At 34.7% G+C, this 23,009-nt stretch overlaps 1 protein-coding gene across 7 annotated transcripts in view; it reads right to left on the minus strand.

The window, feature by feature from the left end:
* Positions 1 to 23,009, minus strand: part of Slc4a10 (solute carrier family 4 member 10) — a 416,671-nt gene that overhangs the window by 112,411 nt on the left and 281,251 nt on the right. For all 7 annotated transcript variants that reach the window (XM_023713848.1, XM_023713847.1, XM_023713849.1 and 4 more), the window contains one exon: positions 11,067 to 11,205. In XM_023713848.1, coding sequence (XP_023569616.1) covers positions 11,067 to 11,205 — 139 coding nt within the window. The remainder of the gene's footprint in view (positions 1 to 11,066; positions 11,206 to 23,009) is intronic.

A 23,009-nucleotide genomic window follows, 5' to 3' on the forward strand; every position in this document is an offset into this window, starting at 1 on the left:
TTTTCTGTTTTTGTCACTCATTTCATCTTTCAGAGAGAGAAATTAGCAGGTCTGGGAACACACTAGGTCTTACTTCAAGATTTTTTAGTCATTGAATATACTGGAAGTTGCAAAATGTCTGATCACAGTTAACGATCTAAAGGGCTGCAATGTGTTCCAGTTTTCAAGTAAACTTTGCTGAGATTTCTTTGAACAGCAAACCAAAACAAACAAGACTCGCAGAGTATGAGATGTAATGGATGATGAAAAATGAAATAAAAATTATAGGCCAAATACATGACATTTTCTATAAGGGGAGAGGGAGAAATAAAAGGCTGAGCATATTATTTTCATTTCCTCCTCTACGTCTGGATCTGTTTTTATCCACGATTAACTGACTGAAGTCTCTTTCTACTTAATATTATTTTAAATAAGAGTTTCATGAATTCGTGGCAAATTAAGTGGATGATAAACCGCTCTATAATACTCATAGTAAAACTGTACAAAAGAAAATTCTTTTGCCAGTTAAAAATAGATGTTTCCTAGAGAACTCAGTTCTTTCTTTGTATTCAATTACCACTAACTGAGTTTTCTAGGAATTTTTGTTCTCTAATTCTATCCCAACAGAAAGGAGCTCCTTTATTATCAAAATTTTCCATTTGTAACAGTAATGTAAGTTTCAAGGCAACATCCTTTTAGAGGAGATAGAGAAATGGCAGATGGAGGGATACACATGAATAAGAAGTCAAAGATTAACCTAGGTAAGAAGAGCAAACCTGTAGCTGGCTAAAGCAGAAGTAAAACATATCCAAACTCACTGTTTACAGACAACAGCTGTTCTTGATTAGTTAATTTTCCCACTTCACATTTCACTAATAAATCCAAATGGTTTGAACAATTACTAATTTTGATTATAAAATATCTTCACAGGCATTGTTGGATGCAATAATCCTTTTCCACATGCATTCCATATGTATCAGAGGCATAACTGCTACCTACTGCTTTACTTTTTATGAGCTACTTTGTAGCAAACATTTTTAAAGGGCAACAAAAGGATGAGTCAAACCAAAGTGAGTCAGACGTGTCTCCACCATTACACAGCTGTGGTAGCTTTGCTCATTTTTATATTAATAACATTATTTGTTATTTATAAGCAGAACATTTTGTGTTCACTTCATTAGCCTCTTCAGATGCTTCTTATAGTTTTAAAAAGTGAACAGCTGGTTTTTAAAACATTTATTAAATAATTATGATTGAAATTTTTAGCTTCAATGTCTAAAACTTTGCTTAAATTTTATTTGGCAACAACAGTAGTTATGAATTATTCAAGACGTCATATGTGACAGGTGCTGTGTGCTGATAAAATATCATTTTTATTTCTATAACTAGGGAAGATGATTATTAATCCCACCTGAATACTAACCAAAAATAAAAATAAAAAGAAAAATCATTCTTTAGGAGATAGCTCAGCAGCCTAAGTGCCTGCCTGACATGCGCAAGGACCTGTGTTCTATCCCCAGTAGTACAAGTCATGCCAGCCACTGAAACTGGCTGTGGTGGTGCACGCCTGTAATTTCAGAACTGGGGAGGATGAGACAGAAGAATCACTATGAGTCTGATCTGCATAGCAAGACTTTGTACCAAATAAATAAATAAATAAATAATTTTTTTAAAAAAGAAAAAACATTCTTCAAATTATTATGCTAATTATATATTAGAGTTAAATTGCATTTGGATAATCAAACAGATTCTTTTTTTTAAATGTATCTGATAATACGAATTACCTAAGATAATCACTTGGGTGTTTTATTGTTAAAATTCACTGTGACACTCTCTTAGCGTACATCATAGCTTAGAAAATGGCACATACCCATAACCCCTACTGGGTGGGGGAAGCTGAGGCACAAGGATTCCTGTGTCCACCTGGGCAGGTGTGGAGCTTCAGTAGCCCCTGGGGCATCTCTTAGGAGAGGTGGCCTCCCAGAGCCTCTGGAGAAAGGTGTCAAACAGATTCTTAAAAATTAACTCGGATTAGCCTTTTAGGACGAACAAAGGCAACATGAACAAAATTATTTCTGCTACTTTAGTGTATGTGCTGGTAAAGCAAGCATTCTTCTACTTTAAAAGCCACTCAATTTCTAGGTCCTCAATAAATTTATTCTGTTTTTTACTAAAATGTTGCATCTCAGCCAAAATTCATCTATCCTATTCAGTGTTTGTTACTAATTCGAGTGTTCATCAGATGTCTCCCTGAACCTCAAAGAGCTGTACCAGGCTAATGGCACATACCATTCCAAATGCATCGCTACAAATACAATTCCTTTCTAATATCATTACAGAAAGCCAATAATTAACTAAATCATCTCTTTCACTCTTCAGAAATGGTATGTTTAAATAGAACACATTATATTTAGAAAAATGTTTATTATATAAGCTTTTTACATAAATTAATACATTAGAGCATGATAACATCCTACCTGCCCAATTGTGATAACGTGAAAAATTCTGGATTCTAGTAAAGCTTTGGCCACCTTCTACCTATATAAGAGTGGGAAAGGTTTATGATTAAAAGAAATACCTGACTATTTGATCTGGAAGGTGAAAAGTCACCAGGCATTCTCAGAATAATGAAATTATGCATGCCCAAATATAAATTCCAATCTTAACTCTCTGTTCTATTATAAAGAATGAGAGTAAAGACAAGTACAAGGTCCTGAGTTCAATTCCAGAACTGTCAAAGAAAAAGAAAAAAAAAAAAAAACAGAAAAGAATCTAAAATAATGCTTCCAAAAAAACCTGCTTCTTTACAACAGATTAAAGAAACTAACCAGAGTTGTCTAGTTACCAAATCTTCTTCCTTAATCCAGAAAGGCCCATGTCCTGAAACAGATGGGGACAGGTACTCCTATCCTTAAACAATGAGATGTGCAGTCTAATTTCCTTATCAGTAACTTTTTTGTGTGGGGGAGGGGCTGGCTCAGCTGATCCTGGGGGCGGGGCTGGCACGGCATGTGGTGCGGGGGATCAAACCACAGTCGCTTGCCTAAGCAGGTGCTTTAGACTGCTGAGCTATCTCACCAGCCCCATCAATACTTTCTGATCATGAAAGAACAAAAGCTATTTCACTGGCGTGCAGGAAAGACGATCACACATTCTTACCTGTCACTAAATAAAGACTAACACTTATTATGTATTTGTAAAGTTCCCTTATAGCTATTTTATGCAGTTTGGGAAGAATTTAAGGTAAGAAGTTTTTAAATTTGAAATTGACTAGGTTATATAAAAACTTTTAAATTTAGTTTTATATTTAAAATAGTACAATGAAAAGCATTCTGAGTAACACTGTTTCATTTGTGTAAAACTTTTATTTCAAAAGATACTAAGTTCAGGTGCAGGGGCCAGGGGTCCAGTATCCAGCCTGTCCTGCCAGTCTCATGCCTGGGGTGCACTGAGACAGTGACTGAGACTGGGCATGGTGGTATGCGCCTGCACTCAGGAGGCTGTAAACAGGACAATCACTACAAGTCCGATCCAGTAGTGAGAGCCTGAACACCCTGTAGACCCTTCCCTAAAATACAAAATAAAAAAGATAATAAGTAATCACATATCACCAATTTAAAGTAATACAAGCACTCTTGGGAGCTGAACATGACTTAGCAGCACAGTAAAACTCATCTCAACAATTTTAAAAAGGAAAAAAATATAATTATCATTATTTGCAGATGATATGGTCATTTACGTAAAGAACTCAAAAAGTTCCACCAAAGGACTGCTGGATTTAATAATAAAATTCAGTCATGTAGCAGAATACAAAATCAAAACTCAAGAGCATTCATGTATACCAACAATGAAGTTACTGAGAAAGAAATTAGGAAACAACAATACTATTTTCAATTACATCAGTAAAAATTATTAACCAAGAAAGGAAATGAAAGATATCTACAATGAAAACCATACAATTCTAAAACAAGAAATTGAAGAAAGCATCAAAAAAATGGAAGGATATCCCCAGTTCCTCGACTGGAAGAACCAATATTATCAAAATGGCCATATTTCTAAAACCAATTTGCCAATTTAAAGCAATTGTGTTCAAAATTAAAATTACATTCCTCACAGATCTACAGAAATTAATCCTAAAATTCATCTGGAACAAAAAGAACTTTAGAATAGCAAAAGCAATCCTGGGCAACAAGGGCAAACTAGGAGGCATCGAAATCCCTAACTCAGGTTATTCTCAAAGCTACAGCGATAAATACAGCACAATATTGGCACAAATATAGACATGTGGAACAGAACAGAGGATGCAGCAACAGCCCCGTGTAGGTTTAGCCATCCGATCTGTGACAAAGGGACCACAAACATGCTAAAGGAAAAGTAGCCTCTTTTAGCAAATGGTGCTGGGAAAACTGATTATCCACATGCAGAAAATTAAAACTAGAGCCCTATCTCTCATCATGTACTAAATTAAAATCAAAACAGATAAGATATTTAATTATTCAAAAAGAGAAAAGAAATCCGCTGGAAGATAAAATAGGTACAATTCTTAAGTCATAGGCATAGGTGAGTACTTTCTGAACAGAACTCCAGTTGCACAAGAAACAGCAAGAGTTCAACAAAATGGTATTATATCAGATTAAAAAGCTTCTGCCCAGCAAAGGAAAAAACGAAGTAGAAAGACTTCCTACACAATGGGGAATAAGTTTTGCCAGTTTTTCCTCAGCAAAGGACTAACACCTTCTACATATATAGTTCAGAAAAGTCAGTCACTCCCCGCAATAAACACTCATTCAAAAAAAATGGGCAACTGGAATGAGTAGACACTTCTGAGAAGAAATAAAAATGGGAGTAAATACATGAAGAATATCATTGCTATTAGAGCAAGATAATTTTTTTTAAAACAAAGAATACATGGTACTCCAGAAAGAATGGCAATCAACAAGAAATCAAACAATAAATTCTCACAAGACTGAAATGTAAATGGAACCCTATTACAGGGCTGGCAGGAATGCTAACTAGTACAACCATTTTGGAAATTAGTATGGAGATTCCTCAAAAAAGTAGAAATAGAAATTTTAATCAACCCAGCTATTCTACTACTAGGTATCTTCCCAAAAATGTTAAACACATATTGCAGTAATATATACATAGCAATGTTTACAGCAGCACAATTTATAATGACTAAATCTTGGAAGTAGCTACATGCTCACCAACAGACAGATGGATTTTAAAAATGTGATATTATATATTGTGAGTACTACTCTGCTATAAAGAAGAAATTTGGGTGAACTGTAGGAATGAAAACATACTTGCCATGGTTTATGTCTGGGTATCTTCCAAAGCTTCATGAGCTCCAGAGGGTGGGCCTTTTGAAAGGCGACTGGATCACAGAGACATGACACTCCTCAGTGGATTAACCCTGCTTCCCTGGCCCCCCATAGCATGAGCAGTTGCTCTTTTTCCAGGCCCCTCTAGCATGCTTCAAGCCAGTGGACTACTGACTGACACCTGTACAAGCTGTGAGCTAAAATAAGCTTCTCTTCCTGCAAATTGTAGGTGTCAGTGATAAGAGACTAAGAAAATAATGTAAGTGAAATAAGAACAGACGTTGGTGGTGTGTGCCTGTAATCCCAGGCTGGGGAGGCTGAGACAGGAGGATCACTGCGAGTCTGAGATGCGTAGTGAGACCTTGTACCAAATACATAAAAAATTAAAAATACCAAATATAAGTAAAATAAACCAGACACCCAAGCTTAAATATCTTATGATTTCTCTCATATAAGAAATCCAAAGTATAAATAAAGAGTAAAATGAAAGATAGATGAAAGAAACAGAAATAAATATTTTGCAAATGGGAAGGGGACCAAAAGATGAAAGGGAAGGAGAAGAAAGGAATCTAAAATGTATATATTGTGTGCAGGTACCAGCTACCTACAGTGAATGCAATCATCATGTGTTGTAAACATAAACTGAAACAGAAGTTACTTTTAATTTTTAAGTGAGGCAGAGTTTTCTGGGAAAATGCATCTCAGAGTAAGGCCCTGTTATTGGTCCTCACTAAATATAGAAATAATATTCAAAAAGCTAAATGAATTTAAAATGATGGATTTTATATAAAACAATTTAAAAAAGGAAATTAGTTCACAAGAAAAATAAGAAAATAAAAAAAGATTTCAAACCTCACTAATGAAAGAAAACCAATTAAAATAATGAGATTTATGTAATACATGAAACAAAAACAAACACTTTAATAATTTAGTGCAGCAAAAATTGGGGGTAAGTACTCTCATCCACTGTTGATGGATGTAAAAATTACTAAAACAGTTTACAGAAGTAATTTGCAGAAGCTATAAGAATCTAAAATGTTTGCTTTCTCTGAGGCACGAGGATCGTTGCAAGTTCAAGACCAGCCTTGCTGCAAAGTGAGCTCAAGGCCAGCATGAACTGCATAGTGGGACCATGTTTCAAAAAAAAAAGTTTGCTTTCTTCGATACATAAAATTTCACTGTTATAAATGTATTTAACATATCTACCAACAACGCAAATAAATATATATGTATGTATATATATATATGATCATTACACTAATTGAATGAAAAAAATCAACCTAAATATCCAACAAGATTAACAAAATATATGAAGTTCATCCATATAAATCTTTAATAAGTGGTATACAACAATATTAAAATACATTATTAAATGTCAAAATGATACATGAACACTGTATATTATAGACTCCCTATTGTGTAAGTTGAGAAAGGAAAAATATTTACATATTGATCTTTGTATTAAAAATTTTGGAAATGTGGAAAAACAATGATGACTTTTGAAGAAAGGTATTTTCTAAAATTATTTATTTATTAATTTACTTACTTGGTACAGGGCCTTGCTACACAGCTCAGACCCACAGTGACCCTCCTGTCTCAGCTTCCAAAGCACTGAGATTAGAGGTATGTCCCACCACACTTGGTTTCAGTGGCTGGCACCGTGTGGGGCCAACACCGCATATGGTATTGGGGATCCGGCCTGGGTCTTTGTACTTGCCAGGTAGGCACTCAGACAGCTGAGCTAGCTCCCCAGCCCAAGGAAGGTCTTGTTAATAAAGACACAGGAATACTTTTTGCTTTTTATCGTGCTATATTTTAAAATTTTCAAATATTGATGCTTATTAGGATTTTCTTTTTAATGTTAACAAGGATAAACTAGATGATAGTCATTTTGTTTTTCACCTATCAACTTCTAGTGTTTTTAAAATAAAGAGGCTGTAAATGTCACTCAAACTATTTTTTATTACCTCCGCTCTTTTTTTAACTTTAAAAAAGGAATAAAATTTCAGAACAACATAAAAGGAAGATAACAATGGTTAACATGCTGCATATTATTATCTGTAAATTAGTTACTCAAACTACAAAAATATCAGATTTAGTTTTCCAAATAATATTAGCACAAACCTTTCTTTTAAGTGAACTAAGAGAGCTGGCCAAATAGCTCAGCAGATTAAAGGGCCTGCAAGCAGGCACAGGGGCTGGGAGTTCAATCCTCAGGCCTGCCGTGCCGGCCCCACTCCTGGGACGTGCTGTGGTGACCCGCCTGTTTACAGCCTCCCAAGTGCTGGGATTACAGGCACAGGCCACCATGCCCAGTCTCAATCACCATCTCAGGGAGCCCCAGGGCGGGGCTGGCCTGGCAGGCCCAACAATCAAACCCCAGGCCCCTGCACCTCCTTGCAGGCACTTTAATCCACGAGGTATTTGGCCGACCTTTCTTGATGATTTCTTTTGCTGTGAAAAAGGTTTTGAATAAGATGAGATTCCAGTTGCTGACTCTTTGTGATAGTTCCTGTATAATCATGGTTTTAGTCATAAAGTCTTTGCCTACACAAATGTCTTTAAGAGTTTTATACACTCTCTTCCAGCAGATTTACTGTTTCTGTTTTAATAGTTTGATCCATTTCAAATTTAGTTTAGTACATGGTGAAAGATGTGGGTTCAATTTTGATCTTCAGTATGTGCAGAGCCAGATTTTCCAGCACCATTTATTAAAGAGGTTATCTTTCTTCCAGTGAATTAGCTTTGCACCTTTGTCAAAGATAAGGTGTCTTTATTAATTCCAGGAGCTTCTTAGTGGAGTTTTTTGAGTCTTCCAAGTAGAATATCATCTCATCTGTGAATAGTAGTAGTTTAACTTCTTCTTTACCTATTTGTGGTCCTTTTATTTCTCTCTCTTATCTAATGGCTCTAGCTAATAATTCCAGAACTATACTGAATAAGAGTGGTGATAGAGGACATCCTCGAGTTGTACCTGATTTGAGAGAAAAAAGCTTTCAGTTTTTCTCCATTTAGAATTATTTTTGCTCTTGGTTTGTCATAGATGGCTTTTATCAGATTGAGGTACAGGCCATCTATTTCAATTTTCAGTAGGGCTTTGATCATGAATGAGTGTTGGACTTTGTTGAAAGCCTTTTCTGCATCTATTGAGATGATCATGTGGTTTTAGGTTTTGGATCTATTGATACAGTGTATTACTTTTTTTAGTATATTACATTTATAGATGTGCCTATGTTGAACCATCCTTTCATCCCTGGGATGAATCCTATCTGGTTGTGGTATATAATCTATCAAAATCATAGTTCTGCTGTATTCTATTTGCTATATTTTATTGAGGATTTTTGCATCTATGTTCATGAGGGAGATTGGCCTATAATTCTTTTTTGGTTGAATTTTTCTCTGGTTTTGGTATCCATATAATACTTGGTTCCAGGAATGATTTTAGGAATACTGCTTCCTTTTCAGTGCTGATATCTGCAATCTAAGCAACTACATCGAGGACAATGATGTATAATACAAAAACCATGGTTGAATACCTTTCATCTTGGCCTTCTACACGTGTACCATTTCTAATGTCTTATGAATTATTATTATACTCTCTTTAAAATAATTTTTAAAAAGTAGAAAAGTCAAGAAAAAAATTAAGGTTTATTGAAAGGAAGTGTTAATATTCAATTATTTGACCACTCTTGCATAATTATATCCGTTAAGCTCAGCAAGACATTTGACAATAAAAATATACAACAACCATTGTTAATTAGCTATTCTTGTTATGAAAATCTATAATGTATGTATTGTTGTATATTACCCTATTTCTGTCTTTGCTTCTGCCATTTGTTTTTGCTTTTGTTTTCATTCTTCAAAATTAAATTAAATTAAATTTTAAAAAAGATAAGATGGCTGAGTACCTCTAGAGTTGTTTATACATCTTCTAATTTGTTCCACTGATCTTCAAGACCAATCAAAATATAACAAAGAAGAATGAACTGAACTAGTATTATTCATAATATTTATTATCATAGTTGAACATATAATTGAACATTGACAATAGATGGATAAAGATAAAATTATAATTAAATGTGGCTATAAGTTTAATATGATCTTCATTCTATGATTTTCAGGAATGTAATCATTATGTGCACCAAACATGCACTAATAAAAAAGACTGAAGAAAGATTAACTTTCTTTAATATACTCAATTATAATTTGTCCAAAAAAGCTACTTTATTTTGAATAGCATAAAAGAGAATGTTCCACAGAATAAGTTTCTAACAATGAGAGTAGTCTGCCCATTGAAAGAACAGCATAACAAAACAGTAACCCCTATGTAAACATGTATTCCAGTGCAATATCACTCCCCTTCTCTGCCTTCAAGAGTTAACTGAGGAATCACCTCCCCCGGGGAGGCTAACCTTTCCCCCTCCCTTGTACCTTATACTTTAGAAACTAGCTACTCAAAGTTTGGTCCTTTAACTAAAGATACTTGACAGGACATCAATTGGGACCTTGGTAGAAATACAGAACCTGAGATTCTACATTTAGGCATGATTAAATGCATATTTTAATAAAACTCCTGGTGTTTTGTACTGACACAGATATTTAGAAAGTGGGTAAGTGGGGACATGGAAATGGCTCAGTGGAATATGCACCTCCCTGGCAAGCACAAAGGCCTGAGTTCAATCCCTGGTTCCATGAAAAAAAGAAAGAAAGTGGGTAAATGAAAGTATAAGGCAGTGGTTTTCAAATGATAGCACGTTTGCCACAGCATGCATGTCAGCGTGTGAGCCAAGTCCCTCCAGCAGCCAGCCGAGCATCAGATAACAGTTATTTTTTCTAAACTAAAACCTCAGTATTCAGGTTTAATTGCACTGTTCACACTGATAAACAAGTGGATTTTGGATTGCAGGCTGAGCACATAGTCTGCAAAAGGTCTGCCAACACTGGTTTAAGGTGTGCCCAGAGTTCCTTAAGTACACCTGTGTAAGAGCAATCATTATCTCCCATTTACAAATTCGGTGGCATATCTAAATGAGGCTGAAATTGTTAAATGAAAATCTAAGGTTTACTGTTGCTGTTCTCATTCTATATCCATTACATATAGCCAATAATGGATATTCCATAAATGTCTGTGAGCAAATGAACAGGAATGAATAAAAAATAAGCACACAATTTAATTCTTCTTTTCTAGGAACTTATAAATTATATGGCAGCCTAGAAATATTAATTACAAATGCTGAGTAATTTTTAGAAGATATGTAGCAACCCACTCTATTTAAATGTACTCATATCCTAGAAACATGTTATGGAATATTTTCCCTACCAAATAGTACATGAGATACAAAACTGTACCTTTTTTCTTTAAAGAATCCTACACTGAAATTATCACATATTATCAGCAGTTTGAGTGTAAGCTAGCAGCTGAAAAGATAGAAATAAATTACTTTTAGATTTCTATTGTTTTGTTGATGACATACAAATTACATTGCTATTTATCTTGAGGACTGCAGCTGCTGCTGGCTCTGCATCACTGTTTACTATAATTACTGCCTTCAGATTTCATCCTGACCCACATCCCATTAGAGGCTGTGCCCAGGCCAGATGAGCAGCTTCAAAAATCAGCAGCAAATATACTTGTTTGCAAAACTGTTGTATTGAGACTCTCTCTCTCTCTCTCTCTCTCTCTCTCTCTCTCTCTCTCTCTCTCTCTCTCTTTTCTAGCAACAAAAATTCTTTGAGTCTTCACCTTTCAACCAAAATCCTCACCTGGCTGTTTCTCGCCACTCAGCATCCTCTCCTTCACGCCAGCAAATCTCATCAAGTTCTGTGAAAAGGTCATGAGGGATGTGCTCTTCGTCCTCATCCTCAGTTCCGAGAATAAACTGTACCCGCTGCGATGGGGTGTCTGTGAAAATCAGAGACATGAAACATATCACCATGACTCCAAACCTAAAATATTCTAGTCACAGCCATCAATGTACCCCGAACTTAACATCTCCTTTATGCATACTGTCACACTAATCTAGTGCAGACTTGAGAATTAAAAGTAAATTTAACATCACATTAAGGGTAATATGATTTGAACTCATAGGGGAGGAAATAAAACTATCCATATTCACAGATGGAATGATTATCTATACAGAAAATCCCATGAAATCTAAAATAGAAATCCTAGAAGTGAGTTTAGCAAGATTGTGGGATACCAGATAACACAAAATTAATTATATTTATACATATATTAGAATTAAAAAATTAGAAATAACAAAAACACTGGGGCCAGGTAGATGGCTTAGTAGAATAAGTGCTTGCCTGGCAATTGTAAGGCCCTGAGTTCAATCCCTGGTTCCACCAAAAAAAAAAAGAAAAGAAAAGAAACAACAATTTAGGGGAGGAAACAATTTAGAATAGCTTCAATAAAAATCTAGTATAAATTTAACAAAATGTGGAAGATCTGTACTCCAAAAACTATAGTAAAACCTAATGATATAAAGAATTTAAAATCAAGAAAGACAAAATAAATGAAGATAAATACAGCATATTCACCTTTATAAATGTTTAGTTTCCATGGATTGGAAAAACATATTTCAGAAACTATCCCATCCAAATGGATCTGTAGTAATCTAATTTCAATTAAACTCCCAGAAGAATTTTTGTAGAGAAGGACAAAATAATTCTAAAATCTACACAGAAAGGGAAAGGAGTAGAATGGCCAACCAGTTTAAAAAAAAACAAAGTTGAGGGAAACCACACCATCTGATTTTAAGACTCACAGATGTTTCTTGAATTATGATGTCTTTGTAAACCCACTGTTATTGAAAATAGCCCAAAATGTACTTACTACATCTATCTTACTTAACATCAGAGTTTAACAACAGAATAGAATATGGATTGTTGTCTATGACCATACCACTCCGAACGCATCCAATCTTGTCTGATCTCAGAAGCTAAGCAGGGCCGGGCCATGTTATTACTTCGATGGGAGAATATGGATTGTTTACCATTGTGTTTGTGTGGTTCAGAGGGAACTATGGCTCACTGCCACTGCCCAGCATGGGCAGAACAGAGTATCTTATCTCTTTCAGAAAAGAGTACCATACTGCAGATTGCTAGACTAGGAAAAAATGAAAATTAAAGTAGGGTTTCTACTGAGTGTATATTGCTTTTGCACTATTGTAAAGGTGAAATCATATGTCAAAGTACAGTAAATTGGTATTCCTCTGTATTCTAAATCATAGAATCAAAAAAAATGTAGTTCTGGAAAAAGGGTAGACAATGCAAAGAACACAAGGTTTACACTGAAATTCTAATTTTCAGTATGATTACATAAAAGCTGGACTTTTAGGAGGAAATTAAACTATGAAAGGGAGGCCCTTAAAATAGAAATATAAAAATGGATGCCAGAGAAACCTTTTCTACTTTTCTATTGTGAGAAGACAGAAGGAGCAAATGAGTTTTCAACTGAGAAGGCCCTTGAAAGAACCTGCTATTGCCAGTACCTAATCTCCAAACTGTGAGGAATAAATTTCTGTGATTTATTTTCTCCTAAGACTATGGGACTTTGTTACAGCAGACTGAATTGTCTAAGAGACACCTACATCAGTGAAACAAGAGAGAGTATCCAGGAAAACAGTCCAAATAAATATGGGCAACCGATTTTTTGAAAAGATGTGCAAAGGCGAAGGTAGTAGAGGATATACATTATCTCTGCTTTTTCCATGTGTCTTTTTGACAAATGATCTGGAAGAACTGGCCATCCACATGTAAAGCAAGAGAACCTAGAATTAAGTTTCCTATCTTTTACTAAAATTAACTCAAAATGAATCATTTTAATATAAAATATAAAAGTAGAAAACTTTCAGAGTAAGAGCTAAAAGAAAAATTTCTGGCCTTTAAACATAAAGTTTTAAATTTGATACAAACATGTAATTCATAACAGCACAACAAATAAAAACATCAAAATTTAACACATTCAATGAAACTCACTGTTAAAGACATATAATAGTAAGTTATATAAGGGGAAGATATTTTAAATTGTATGTTTAACAGATTCCTATATCTAGAATATATAAATAGATCTCCAAACTGAATATTAAAGAAAAGCAGCTCAATTTTAAAAAATGGGTATATTTCCAGATACCTCAACAGAGAAAAATATGGGTTGCAAATAAGCATATGAAATATTGTCAAGGATTTACCATTACTTCAACAGGTAAACTGTCAAGATTTGCATCAAAGAAGGGTTCCATATGTACTTGGCTAGCTTCATGGCTGGTAGCAGAAGACATGAGACTCTTGGATGAGATCAAAGATGGTTTGTTACTAAGAACCGCAGCAGCCCTCAGAGCATCACCATCTGTGTTGGATCAAGTCACTTCTTAGAAAGATACACAAAAGGCAAGGAGATGATGCACACATAATCAGAAGTGTTATGGGAGAGGCCAATACCAGGAAACACATGCTATTCATAATGAAGTCTCCCTAATTTTTGCACCATAGGGAAATATTATCTTTATTTTACTGAATGGTAGGGAAACCTGTCATCTTCTCCACAACACTACGTCTATGTTCTTAGCGTGCTTATGATACACACATCATTGAAAGAGAGGCACAAAGGTGGTCAGCTGCTTCTGTTCACATGCAATCCATGTAGACTGTTGTCCGTGGTATGTAAGCAACATCTGAGGAGCTCTCTCCCCAAAACCATTGCCATATCTATTCTGATCACTCTCAAAAAATTTATCTTTACTTGAACTTAAAGCTTTTTGCTGAAATTTAAACTTATTTGTAAACATTAGCCACCTTTCTACTTCTATCTCCAATTCTTCAATCTCAAGATTTAAGCAAAAGAGAAAAACTCTTTGTGATTTTGTTATTACTATTTTCTCCTTCATTTACATTTGTTAAACATTATATGATTCTTTACCTAAAAGTGTTTTCTAAATTTCCAGGTATAAGATTAAAATACAGAAATCATATATTTCTATAAAATTATAAAAGGAATTAGAAATTTCACTAACAAAAAGTTCCATTTACTTGAGAAATAAAATAGATATCAAGAAATAAGCCCAACAAAATTACATAATACATTTGTGATACAAATTATAAAGCTTTACTGAATTATGTAAAAAAATCTAAATGAATAAATATATATTACTGAGAAGATTCAATAATGGTAAAAATCTTACACATTCAGTGTTACTCCAGTAAATATCTGTAACATTTTAAACACTTTTAAAACACAAGAGAATGAGTAAATCATTAAAAAGTATATGATTATTTACTATATTAAATATTTTACTATCTATAAATATTTTACTTATGAAAATGAGCTAAATAATAAATTGCTAATTAACTTCTAAGCTAATTAATAAGTTTACTTTATCCTAGTATTTACAATATCAGAGAATAAAGGTAAAAATATATATATAACTCTAAAAAGTATCATAACAATATAATTTATCTGTTTCTATGTAATTAAATATTTGAATTCAGATCTTACTCCTGCCTGCCTCATTATCCGCATCTTCTGTCACGCTTTCCCTTGCTACTGCATTCTGGGTTAATATAGCCTTCCTTGAGATTCTTAATAATATCATGTTCTTAGGGCCGGGGAGACGGCTCAGTGGAATAAGCACTTCCCTGGCAAGTGCAAGGGCCTGAGTTCAATCCCCGGTTCCGCAAAAAAATAAATAAATAAATAATACTAATAATAATACTAATAATAATATCATGTTCCTTCTCACTTCATGGTCTTTGAACATACATTTTCTTCTAGCTCTTCTATATCTCTTCCTGCTTTCTGCTTAAATGTTATATTTGTTGACACATCTACCTAATTACCCATGCAAAATACATGCATATCCACATGTACACATTCATGTACTATTATGTCAGGCTCCTATTATCCTAATTTAGATTTATCTTACATTTAAAATCTTAGATTTATTCACTTGTAATTACTTGTTACACTTAGCTCAATTGTAATTAAATATTTACTGTTTAGTTATTGATTTTATGCCTATCTCCTCTGCTAAATTATGGATTATAGGGACAGGGCCTAGATATGCATTATCCACTGCTACAGCCTCAGTGAATATCAATAGCTTAATAAGGTTTTACTTTTTAAGATAAAACCACTGTACATAGATTAATTAATTTTTTTCTTTTATTTTTATTTAATTGTTATAGGGTCTCTCTATGCAGCTTGGACTCATAGTTATTCTCCTATATCAGCCTCCCCTGCACTGGGATTACTGACATGCGCCACCACACGCTCCCAGTTTCAGTGGTTAGCACAGGGTGCCCAGAGTTCTGTGGTCAGCACGGCATTTATTACCCAGCATTGAACTCGGGTCCTTGCACTTGTGAGAAGGCACTTAGACCACCAAGCTAGCCCTACATTAATAATTTATAGCTAAGATATATTTTATACACTCAGAATTTCTTTGATCTCACTACATGAATTTTTTTTTTTTTTTGCGGAACCAGGGATTGTACATGAACTTTTTATATTGCTTCTGTGATGAAAATGTATCTGGGTAACATGCCTATTTTTGTTGGGGGGTCAGTTTTTGTACTGGTGGGAGTCAAACCCAAGATCTTGTGCATATGAGGTAAATACTCTACAACTGAGCTATGTATCCAAACCATTTGGTGTTTTGTTTTTTATCTTTTTTACAGGAGAATAACCTTTTTTTTTTCTTTTTGCATTTTAGGGAAGAGTCTACAAGGTGTTCAGGGTCTCACTACTACATCAGACTCTAGCGATCCACCTGTTTACAGCCTCCCAAGAGCTGAGGTTACAGGCGTGTACCACCACGCCTAGTCTCAACTGCTGTCTCAGTTTTCCCTGGGGGTGGGGCCACCAGGGCTGGTCCCTGTGCCTGCTTACAGGTGCTTTAATCCACTGAGCTATTTGGCCAGCCCTAAAAAGTCAGAAGGATTTTTTTTTTTTCCTTTGGCTGGCTCAGGCTGCCTTAAGGGCCGACCTGGTAAGACAGGTGGAGCTGGGGATCAAACTGAGGTCCCCTGTGCCTGACTGGGTTTGCCAGAACAAGTGCTTTTTTTTTTCCATAATTTTATTGATAAACAAATAGCAATGAGACAGTTTCAAACCAAATTGGTAGGGCAGTTTCAATAATTAACACATTGCATACATTCCTCCCATTGGTTAACTGCTGTACAAGATGCAGACATGATATCCTATCTACAAACACTATTAGAACAAATCACTCTATTCATTAAGAGAATGTAACTATATATCTATCCCAACCACCTTGAATACACAGATACAAAATGGACATTCATCTGTATCCCCTTTTTTTGTTAAGTTCCGTTATTTGAATATCATAGGTGTGTTAACTCAGCAAAATAATCCAAAAGAGTTCATTAGTCCATAATAGTATTGGGTCTTCCTCTTTACTGGCAATGTCAGAAATTGTTGACCTGAGTTCCCTACAGCTCAACATAACAGCATGGCTTTATTTCTTATATTTCATTTTCATACTTTTCTGCTGGGTGGTTAAGACCAAGGTAAAGCAGGACCTATGCAACAAGAGTTGTAGCTTTTGGGTCTGATAAGGTCAGTGAAATCCCCTCAGGATTTATCTTGAGATCCTGTACCTCAGATGTTTGTAAGTGTCAGCCATGTGGATGAGTCATGGCCAGGAGCTTAAACAACTGAGCTAACCCACAAGCCCCCTACAGGAGAATAACCTTGCCCTATTGTTTCCAAAGTCTTTTTCTGGCACATGTGATTTCAATAACACCCACAAATCTTAACTTGAGAGGTATCCAAAAATTAAGGGTAAATATTGTCAATATGAAAACAAACTTTTATCTATTAGAGTGAATATAATCTAGGCATTTATATAAATATCTAATTGGCTGGGGAGATAGCTTGGCCCTCTAAACAACTGCCTAGCAAGCGCAAGGACCCGGGTTTGATCTCTAGTACTGCACGCTGGGCAGGCCCCAGAACCTGAAGCATGCCATGCTGGTCACTGAAACAAGGTATGGTGGTGCACACTTGGAAACCCAGCACTGGGGAGGTTGAGATAGGAGGGTTACTAGAGTTTGAACTGCACAGCAAGACCCTGTGCCAAATAAATAAATAAATAAATAAACGATTTTTTTAAAAAAATTTAAAATATAAGGAGCTGTATTAACTATACTAATGTAGAAAACAAAAAAAATTAAGCAAGTTAGATAAGGGTACATATTCTTATTAAAATGAGGAGAAAAGTACCCTTAGCCTATCTCAATTTAAGTGCTCTGGATTTGTTGTTACTTTGTTTTATTTTGTTTTTATAAGATATTCCCTGGGGTGCATATATTTTTCAGAGCACTCAGCACATTTATGCCAATGTTTAATTACATGTTTTAAACATAGAAATATAGAAAACAGGCAAAATGTCCTTAATGCATTTTTACAACACGAATAAACATTTTCTTTATATTTTTCAAGTGCAGTATAACCAGGATAAATAGTATAAAAAACAAAATGAAATAATTTATATGAATGAGTTGTTGAGCTTTTATAAGGCTACATGACAATTTTACTATCTTATTAATCAAGAGGACCCTGTGACTAGGGAATTTATTAAACATTAGAAAGCAAAGAATTCAGAGTAAAACAAGAAAAGTAAGGTTTACGTATTAGATTTACTGAGTAAATAAAGTAGTGTCTTTATATTCTACTGTGCAGTCTGGTTGTGTTTTGACCAGTCAAACCACTGGTTGTAGATATTAAGTATTTATTTCAGTTCTTTTAAGTGTGACCACACAATTATTTCTCTTAAATTGTTTAAAATCTGTTTGTGATATGAGATGAATACATGATGGTAAATAACAAAAAGATGAGAATTAAGTACTACTTTATCTGGTACTTAACCTACAAGAATAGAGAACAGAAAAAAAAAGGTTACCATGGTAAGAGGGTGTTTTCACAGGAAGGGGCGGGAAGTAAGTCAAGTCACATTAGCATTAGGAACATAATTTTTACTGTAAAGTGAAGAAAAAGAAGCAAGATAACTAAAAACATTACCAATGTTTTAGTTTAGGCCATGGATTTACGAACAGTATAATTTTAAAAAACATTTCAGAAACTGAAGTTCAAGATATAGATCTGCAGTCAGCAAATAACTTGACAAGAGAGAAGGATCAGGTGAATTGTGAATGCTGTTTTCTAAGAACTAAATAAAGTTCAATACCAAGGATTAGCAGACCGTGTTGTACCAAATAATCCACCTAAGTCCAAATAAGCAATCCTTCTCAAGTAAATTGGTTCTGTAATAGTGAAATTGGAATAAAAATGAATATTTTACTAAGAAAAAACTTGGCTATATATGATAGAAAAGTAGTTACCAGAGAGAGGAAAGAACAACACTGGAGAGACAGGTTGAACTGCAAGAAATGTGGAAATTTAAAATCTGAAGAAGGCAGAATAGGAAAATAATAGTGCCATTAATTAAAAGAGAGTTGTCAGCATAAGGAGCTAGTATTGTAGGCTGAATATTCAAGAGACAACTTCTGCATACTCTGAGTTGGAGATAACCATGGGACAAATATGTGCAGGTCATGATGCAACTGAAGATTTGAGATTGGATTCTGGAAGAGGTCAGGGTCAAAAATAAACATACACTTGAAATTTAACCAAAGTACAAGTATTATACAAATTATAGATTCAGTATATAGATTATTATGATAACTTAAAACTGAAGAGCAGAGAGAAGATTAAACAATGGAGAAAAGATTAGGATTAAAATATAGGAAAAGAAACAGGAGCTAATAAAAGAATCAGGTAAGACACAGGGAGATATGTAAAAGAATCAATATTAAACATATCTCATGAGCACCTTCCTTTTGTCCGATACTGTTATAAGCAGTAAATAATACATATATAAACAAAAAAATCTCTGCTCTCATGGAGCTTACTCTTATTAGAACAGTCATATTGCAGAAAATAAGGCCAAAACGAATTTAAAAGAAAAAAAATAGTTATTAATGTCAGATGCTCTAGAAAACAGCCTAATCGGGTTAGGCTAATTGTAAGGGACAATGGAATTCCAAAAAACGTGTATCAGTCTTGTAATCATAAAATCATATTTCCTCTTAAAAAACAGACTATATTTTCAATGAATTGTAACAAAGATATACTTTAAATGATTATACTACTAGACAAATGCCAGTAGTAGAATTAAGAATGTAAAAGTTCTCAGTGAAACTTTTATCTTTGCACCATTAGTGATATTATTCATATCATTTTAATTATAATTAATAATTAATTAACTACAGTCTTAGATAGATTGCTTCAGGGAATATACTCTCCTTTATGCATACCCCTCTCCAAAAGCTCATATTTTTAGACCTTTTCTGTACAAGAGAAAGAAGTATGTTGATAAATATGTTTCTTATGTCAACATAATATAGTAAAACATGTAAACTGAGGAATTTCTACTTTAATATGGCATCTCGTTGTGAATTACACAATCTTCACATACTATGACATTTACCTTAAGAAAATGATTCACAAATGTTTATCACTGTCTTAGTTACAATGCTGAGATAAAATATCCAATGTCCCAAGTTAAAGCAGAAAAGGTTTATTTGTCTCCTGGGAGGCAGGGCAGAGAGACATTGCAGGATAGAAACAGTTCATGGCAGGCAGAATTCAGAAGGCAGCAAGGAGCAAGCAACAAGCGAGAATCCCTAGTTTTTTGAGAAATCACCATAATGATTTCCACAGTGGTTGTACCAGTCCACATTCCAACTGACAAAGAAAAGTGTTCTTTTCTCCCCACAGCCTCTCCACTATTTATTAGTTGATTTCTTTATGATAGCCATTCTTTCTAGGGTGAAATGGAACCTTAGTGTTGTTTTAATTTTCATTTCTTCAATGACCAATGATTTTTTTTTTCAGGAACGGGGATTGAATTCAGGCCCTTGCACTTGCCAGTCAAGTGCTTATTCTACTGAGTCATCTGCCCAGCCCCAATGTTGACCATTTTATCATATATTTACTTGCTATTTGTATTTTTCCATCTGACAAGTGCGTATTCATCTCAGATGCCCATTTTTGATTGAGTCTTTGAATTTTGGAAGGCTGTTTCCTTTTAATTCTTTATATATTCTAGAAGTTCTCTATCTGAGGGACTATTGGCTAAGATTTTTGCCCCCAATCTATAAGGATTTTTTTCCCACATTTTTGGCGATTTCTTTCTCTTTTTCTTTCTCTTTTTTTTTTTTTTTTTCATTTTCTTTTCTTTTTTCTGGTACCAGGGATTGAACTCAGGACCCTGCACTTGCCAGGCAAGTGCATATTCTGTTGAGATAACTCCCTGAACCCTGGTGATTTCTTTTGATGTACAAAAACTTTGCAACAGAATGAGATTCCAGTTGATGACTCTTGAAGTATTTCCTATGCAGTTTGGTTTTTGTTCAGAAATTCTCTGTGTACTCCTATGTCTTCAAGAAATCTACCTACTTTCTCTTCTAGGAGATTTAGTGTCTCTGTTTTTATATTTAGATCTTTAATCCATTTTTACTCTAATTTAATGCATAGTAATAGACATAGATCTAGTATTAATTTCTGGCATATGAAAAGCCAGTTTTTCCAGCATTTGTAAAAGAGGCTGTCTTTCTTCCAGTGAACATATTTGGCTCCTTTGTCAAAGATAAGATGGCTAAGTGCGTGTGTCTTTGGGGGGAGGGGAACTGCATTTATTTTTTAAATTTTTTTCCATATTTTTACAGAGAAATAAATGTCAATGGGACAGTTTCAAATCAAATTGGTAGGGCACTTCCAATAATTAAAACGTTGCATACAGCCTTCCTAGTGGTAGTTTGTTGTACAAGATGCAGACATGATATCCTATTTACACAAAGTATTACAATTCCTTCTATTCCCTGAATTAAGAGAATGTAGCTATATATCTACCATAACCATTTGGAATACACAGATACAAAATGGACATTCATCTATATACGTTTTTTTGTTTAGTTCCATCATTTAAATAGTATAGGAGTTTGAACTCAGCAAAACATTGCAAAATAGTCCAGCAGTCCATAATAGTATTGGGTCTGCTGCTTGACTGGCAATGTCAGAAGTTGTTGACCTGACCCCTACAGCTCAACATAACAAATGGCTTTATTTCTTATAATTCATTTTTAACTTTTCTGGTAGATGGTTAAGACCAAGATAAACACAGACCTATGCAACAAGAATTGTAGCTTTAGGATCTCATAAGGTCAGTCAAAACCCCTCAGGCTTTATTCTGAGATCTTGTACCTCAGATTGTAGATCCTATGTCAGTGTCAGCCATGTGGATGAGTAAGGGGCCATTGCTTGGCCAATTTGCTCTCTGTGAAAGCCTGAAAGAATATTTTCTCTCCATGTGACTCTCCTTAGGCACACTTTACATCATTGATCACTTTCCTCTTTGGCCCCATAATGTCCTTGATCAGAAAATTTGGTACACAACTGAATTACATGATGTTACACTACAAGTTCTCATATGTCCTGAGTCTTAATTGACCTTGGAAGGCTAGGGCCAAAATGTTGGTTTTCCTTGCAGCCCTCCTTTTTCTCTAAGTTTTGTTCTGCAAACTGAGGTTGTTAACCCTCCAGAAGAGAAGCTTATTATTATTGCCATATAACCTAGACTGTTGAGCTTAAAATCACTATCTGTCTGAATGTCAAACATCTTGGGCATAACATGGAACAGGTATTTTTCATCAACTACAGATATGTTGAACTTTAAGTCCCTACAGAATATGACAAAAAAAATTTAAAAATTAAAATATATTTAAAACAGGAGTAAAGAATTCTATATGTTTACATATAAGTCCAGAAATCTAACCATATACAACACTCTTGCAGGACAGTCCCGCAACATTCCTCTTCCTGTCTCCTGCCTTCATTCGCCATCCCTTTCTTCTTAAAAAAATCATCTACCTGAGAGACAGCATGGCAGTAACCGCTGTATCATGACAAGAAGCACGTATTCAGAAGACCAGAATGACAGGCACTATAAGCATGATCCTACTATTACAAATTGCCATCTTCAGTGCAGTTGCTTATTTCACAGTTGGCAGTATATATAGGGAGTCAGGGTGAGAATCCTTCCAATTAACTCCTACATTCAAAAATCTTCTGAAGATTCTCAGGATCATTGCCATAGCCATCTTGTACATATAACTCTACAGCTTGGATCTGTCATGTTTCCTAGCTCTTCTTATTGCTCTCTCTTCATTGTCTAGTCCTCAAGTTCTCACTTTTAAATGTATTATACCTTTTATTTGTATTTCTTCTTTGAGTTCTTATACTAGGAAAACTATATGATATTTACACATGTGGGTCTGTTTATTTCACTTATGAGTATATCTTCAAGTGGCATCCACTTCAATATAAAAGCTTCGAGTTTATCATTCTTTATAGCTGAGTAATACTCCATTGTATAAAAATGCCACATCTTTTTCAACCATTCTTCAGGTGATGGGCATCTTGGTTGTTTCCAACATTTGGCTACCACAAATTTTGCTCCTATAAACGTAGGCACACATATATCCCTATGATACGATGTTTTCAGATCCTCCAGGAAAATTTCCAGTAGAGGAATAGCTGGTTTAAATGGGATTTCCAGTCCAACTTTTCTAAAGAGTCTCCACACTGATTTCCATAACGGTTGCACCAGTCTACATTCCCACCAG

Source organism: Octodon degus, unplaced genomic scaffold (assembly GCF_000260255.1).
Source record: "Octodon degus isolate 3935 unplaced genomic scaffold, OctDeg1.0 scaffold00032, whole genome shotgun sequence".
Classification (NCBI taxonomy): Eukaryota; Metazoa; Chordata; class Mammalia; order Rodentia; family Octodontidae; genus Octodon; species Octodon degus.